Consider the following 3,883-nt stretch of genomic DNA (forward strand, 5'->3'; position numbering starts at 1 on the left):
GGTGGGGTGGGAAAAAAACAAAGAAAAAAGGAAGAAAGAAAAAGGTTTATTTGTTAACCACTTTCCCTCATCGTTGCTCGAGCAGGTTACTTCAAACCACAAAACAAGCCGGCGCCGCAGGCTTGCCCTGGCGTGCAGGGCAGCAGATGAAGGGAGCAGCCGGGACTCACAGAGCTGATGTCTTTACTAGGCATTTTTCCTTTATTTTGCTGCAAAATGGTGTTTACATACAGATAAAAAAGATCGATTTTAGTTTAGCACCGCTCGTTCTCCGGGGAAAGAAAGGGTAAGAAGCGGGAGAAAATCTATATAAACTGAGAAAGAAAGGTAAAAAGCTGATAATACAGGTTTCCGTGCTGGTCCGGCTTGCCTTCGTCATTTTGGCGAAGAACTCAGCGTTTGCCAATTTACGCAGGGATCCTACGCGTTTCGAGAATTTGGTTTAAATTATAAAAAACCTCACTCCCCGCGTTTCACTCGCGAATACGCTCTACTCTAGGGGTGAACACTCCGGGCACAAGTTCATGCAGGAACGGACGGACTCTGCTCTAGTACATAGAAAGCGCCTGCTCTCGCATTACTACTCTTTTCTTTTTCATCCGCCGGTTCTGAAACCAAATTTTAACTTGCTGATCGCTTAAATTCAGTCTGTTTGATAGTTCTTTCCTCTTCTGTCGGTTAATAAACTCATTGAGGAGAAACTCGTTTTCCAATTCAGCAATTTGTTGTTTTGTGTAAGGTTTCCGTTTCTTTCTTGATCTCCCCTGGGTGGGGCACCAAGGTAAACCTATAACAAACACGTCGATAATTTAGTGCATCAGGTCAGGCTATTAAAGAGAATATGAAAAAACCCACCAACCAACAACAAACCAACCAACCAACAACAAAGAACTCACAAAAAACCCCGCAAGGTAACAGGGCTAAACTAGGTCGGCAAATCGGGCAAAGCACAGCTGACAGCACAATTTCTATCTACCTCCGAGTCGGATTAAGCGATTATCACTCAGAATGGGTTACAGGGAGGTTACAAAGCAATTACAGGCACCTTTTAGAAAGCAAGTATCGCTAGGTCGCCTCTAACTAAAGCGAGATATTTAAGGCATACCATCCTGCACTGAAGGTCTGAGGCATGACTGGACTGCTGCGGGCTGAACTGTCAGGTTCAAGTTGACGGAATTCTTGATGTCCTCCTTTAAACTGGAAGTGCAGGAATTAACTTCAAAAAGAGCAGTCGAACCATGCAAACTTCTCTGCAGGCTCGAGTGATCATACTTTACGGGCTTTAGGTTGGCTGCGTGAGTAACAGTTGGGTCATTTGCAAAAGATTGCCTCTGTCGGCATCTCTCCTCTTGTTTGGAGCTCGCATCGTGGGCGTAATATTTATTGTTGTCTTCCAGGCACTCTTTGTTGCCGTTGGAGCTGATGTTGATTGGAACGGAGCCGGGGAGGTAAGGCTGCGCCGCGCCGCTGAACGCGTGGCTCTGCGGCTGGGCTGCGCACGAACTTGAGCAAGTCCAGGGGATCGAGCTCCGGGGGTAGGAAATGGTGGGCAGAGCCGCCAATTGACTGCCATTAGCCCGCAAATTAGGAAAATAAAAGGAATCTGGAGATTGCAAATTCAGGAGAGAACCAACGTAGCCAGATCTGTAGAGACTGCGATCACACATTTCCAACAAAGGACTTCAGCTGTTCTTACAGCAGTATTTAGTTACAACAGGGAATAAGCGGAAAGCCTGAAACGATTGGACGAAACTTTGCAGACAGGTTCTTCAAAGCCGGTAATTTCAGCACCGCCTCCAGCCACCGAGCCACAGAGCGCCCCTTTTTTTTTTTTCTTCTTCCCCTTTTTTCCCCCCTTTAAAAAAGTCTTATGATAGCACTTGAAATATGAAAATACCGAGCTCGCAAGGGGGAGGGGAAAACATGGTCTCCGCTTCTATAAAAGTGGCCGGGTCTGGCCGGCAAAACTGCGGCGCTAGCGGAAAGATGAGGGGAAAGAAAACATCTGTGGAGCTGCCGAGGGGACAGCGCAGCCCCCTGCCCGGCAGAGCCCCCCGGCTGGCAAACCCCCAGGGCCAGCCGCCCCCCAGGGCCAGCAGCCCTGCGCCGGGGCGAAAAGTATCCCCACGGTAACAGCGTGCACGGCGGGCTGGGAGTAACCTACGATGGCTCCTTCCCAACAGGGGGAAGGAGATGTGATGGTGTAGGGCACGCGTACGTATTTCTGCCCCTGCACAGACGAGTACACCTTATGCCTGTGTGTGCCCAGAACACGTATTTTGCCCGTTCTATATACGCGTTTAACTGGCAGCAACAAAATAAGCATCTGCATATGCTTGCAATTAAAATCTTAATTGATCGGATATTACCAAGATCGTCGTTCTGGTACACTAATGACCAGTATTCTCTTAGGTCCGCAAGTCTGCCCTTTGTACCACTTTTCCCTTTCATCCTCACTCCGAAGCGAAGACAAGTTTTAAACAACGCTTCTAAAACTCGGGGATTATTTTGTCTTAAAATACAACCAAACAAACCGAGAATAACAACAGCACCAACACAGAATTAATTGAGCACCTCGCAGAGATAAAAAGTAAATAATAATAATAAAAAAAAAATCGAAAGACTGCAAGAAAGAAAATGCCATGTTCTGCAGTGCAGCAGAGAGGACGCGAGGGTAGCGGTGGGCAGGGGAGAGTCAGCCTCAGCTGGGTACCCCCCTGTTATCTCCCAAGTAGTGTTATGAGGAATTTTCTCCCCGACAGGAAAATTATCCCTTACAGTGTTATTTTGGGAGTTACACATATTTTCACATTTTTGAGAGACCATCCCGTTATCGTTCCCATTTTCCCTGTAGCATCCGAGCGAGTGCGAATAAAATAATATCTGAGAGCATCCTCACAGGAGGTTGCTCGTGTCCTTTCCCAAACCGTACAAGAGACAGCGTACTTCCCACGCAGGCAAGCCGAGGCCCCGTGTGCTGCACCCCAAAAAACCCGCAATGGGCCAAGCGGCTGGCAGACTGAAGGAAAAGCATCCCATTCCCGAGACCGGCCGAGCTCGGTGGTGGCGGTGGCACCACGTTCCCAGCGCGCTCTCGGCTCCGCCGCCCCACGGCCCGCGGGAGACTCTGGAGGCCCATCTGCCACCCGGACCGGGGGCTTCTGTCCTCGACCTCTTTCCCAAGAGGGTCTCCCGTGGTCTGAGCGAGCCCAGCTTCAAGCAGTTGCCTTAATGCCACGACTTCTTCGCTTTCATTAGTTCCATTAAAAACTCGAACCTAGTTAACAGGTAAAGTGATTTTTCCGTGTTATTATCCTGTTAATCATAGGCTTAGTCTTGCTTTTATTTCTATGCCGAGGTTAGAGACACTACCGCTCTTAACATTTTCCTATTCGAGTTCATCTTTCGGTTTAATGGGAAATTGAGGTAAATTCTGCAGTAATTTAATGGCTCTGGAAGAAATCTTTAAATGACTGCTCTCTCCTAGACCACACAGGACCACACAAGCACCGCTGGAGGATATTACTGACCACTGCCTTTAATTTTTATTGTTTGAGTTATGTCTAGCAATTGAATCTCCCCCTTATTGGCTTACTTGTTTTCTGCTTCTTTTTTTTTTTTTTTTTTTTTTTTTTTTTTTCCTCCCCAAGAGGATGGGTAATAGTTTCTTTTCATAATCGCCTTTTACGAAAAAGCTGACCCTGATTTTCGGTTCTCGGAAGACAGAAGGAACAATTTATGTTCAAAGACTATATTTTTACCCGCAGTAAACACAAGGAATGGATGTGAGTTCCCAGTTACCGGAAAGAAAGGTGACACTTCAAACTAACTTTTATGGGGTTAGAGAAAACAGAGCTTTCAATTAATGCTCAACTCATCTGTA

General features: G+C 47.1%; 1 protein-coding gene across 1 annotated transcript; it reads right to left on the reverse strand.

The window, feature by feature from the left end:
- Positions 1-38: 38 nt before the first annotated feature.
- On the reverse strand, positions 39-1,742 carry HOXD12 (homeobox D12). The gene is made up of 2 exons (XM_010170503.1): positions 1,106-1,742; positions 39-787 (listed from the first exon to the last, which is right to left on the reverse strand). Exons 1-2 carry the CDS (start codon positions 1,665-1,667, stop codon positions 549-551), a joined length of 801 nt encoding a protein of 266 aa, XP_010168805.1. The 5' UTR covers positions 1,668-1,742; the 3' UTR covers positions 39-548.
- Between the last annotated feature and the right edge of the window lie 2,141 nt (positions 1,743-3,883).

This window comes from Antrostomus carolinensis, unplaced genomic scaffold (assembly GCF_000700745.2).
Source record: "Antrostomus carolinensis isolate BGI_N321 unplaced genomic scaffold, ASM70074v2 scaffold34806, whole genome shotgun sequence".
NCBI classification, from domain to species: Eukaryota; Metazoa; Chordata; class Aves; order Caprimulgiformes; family Caprimulgidae; genus Antrostomus; species Antrostomus carolinensis.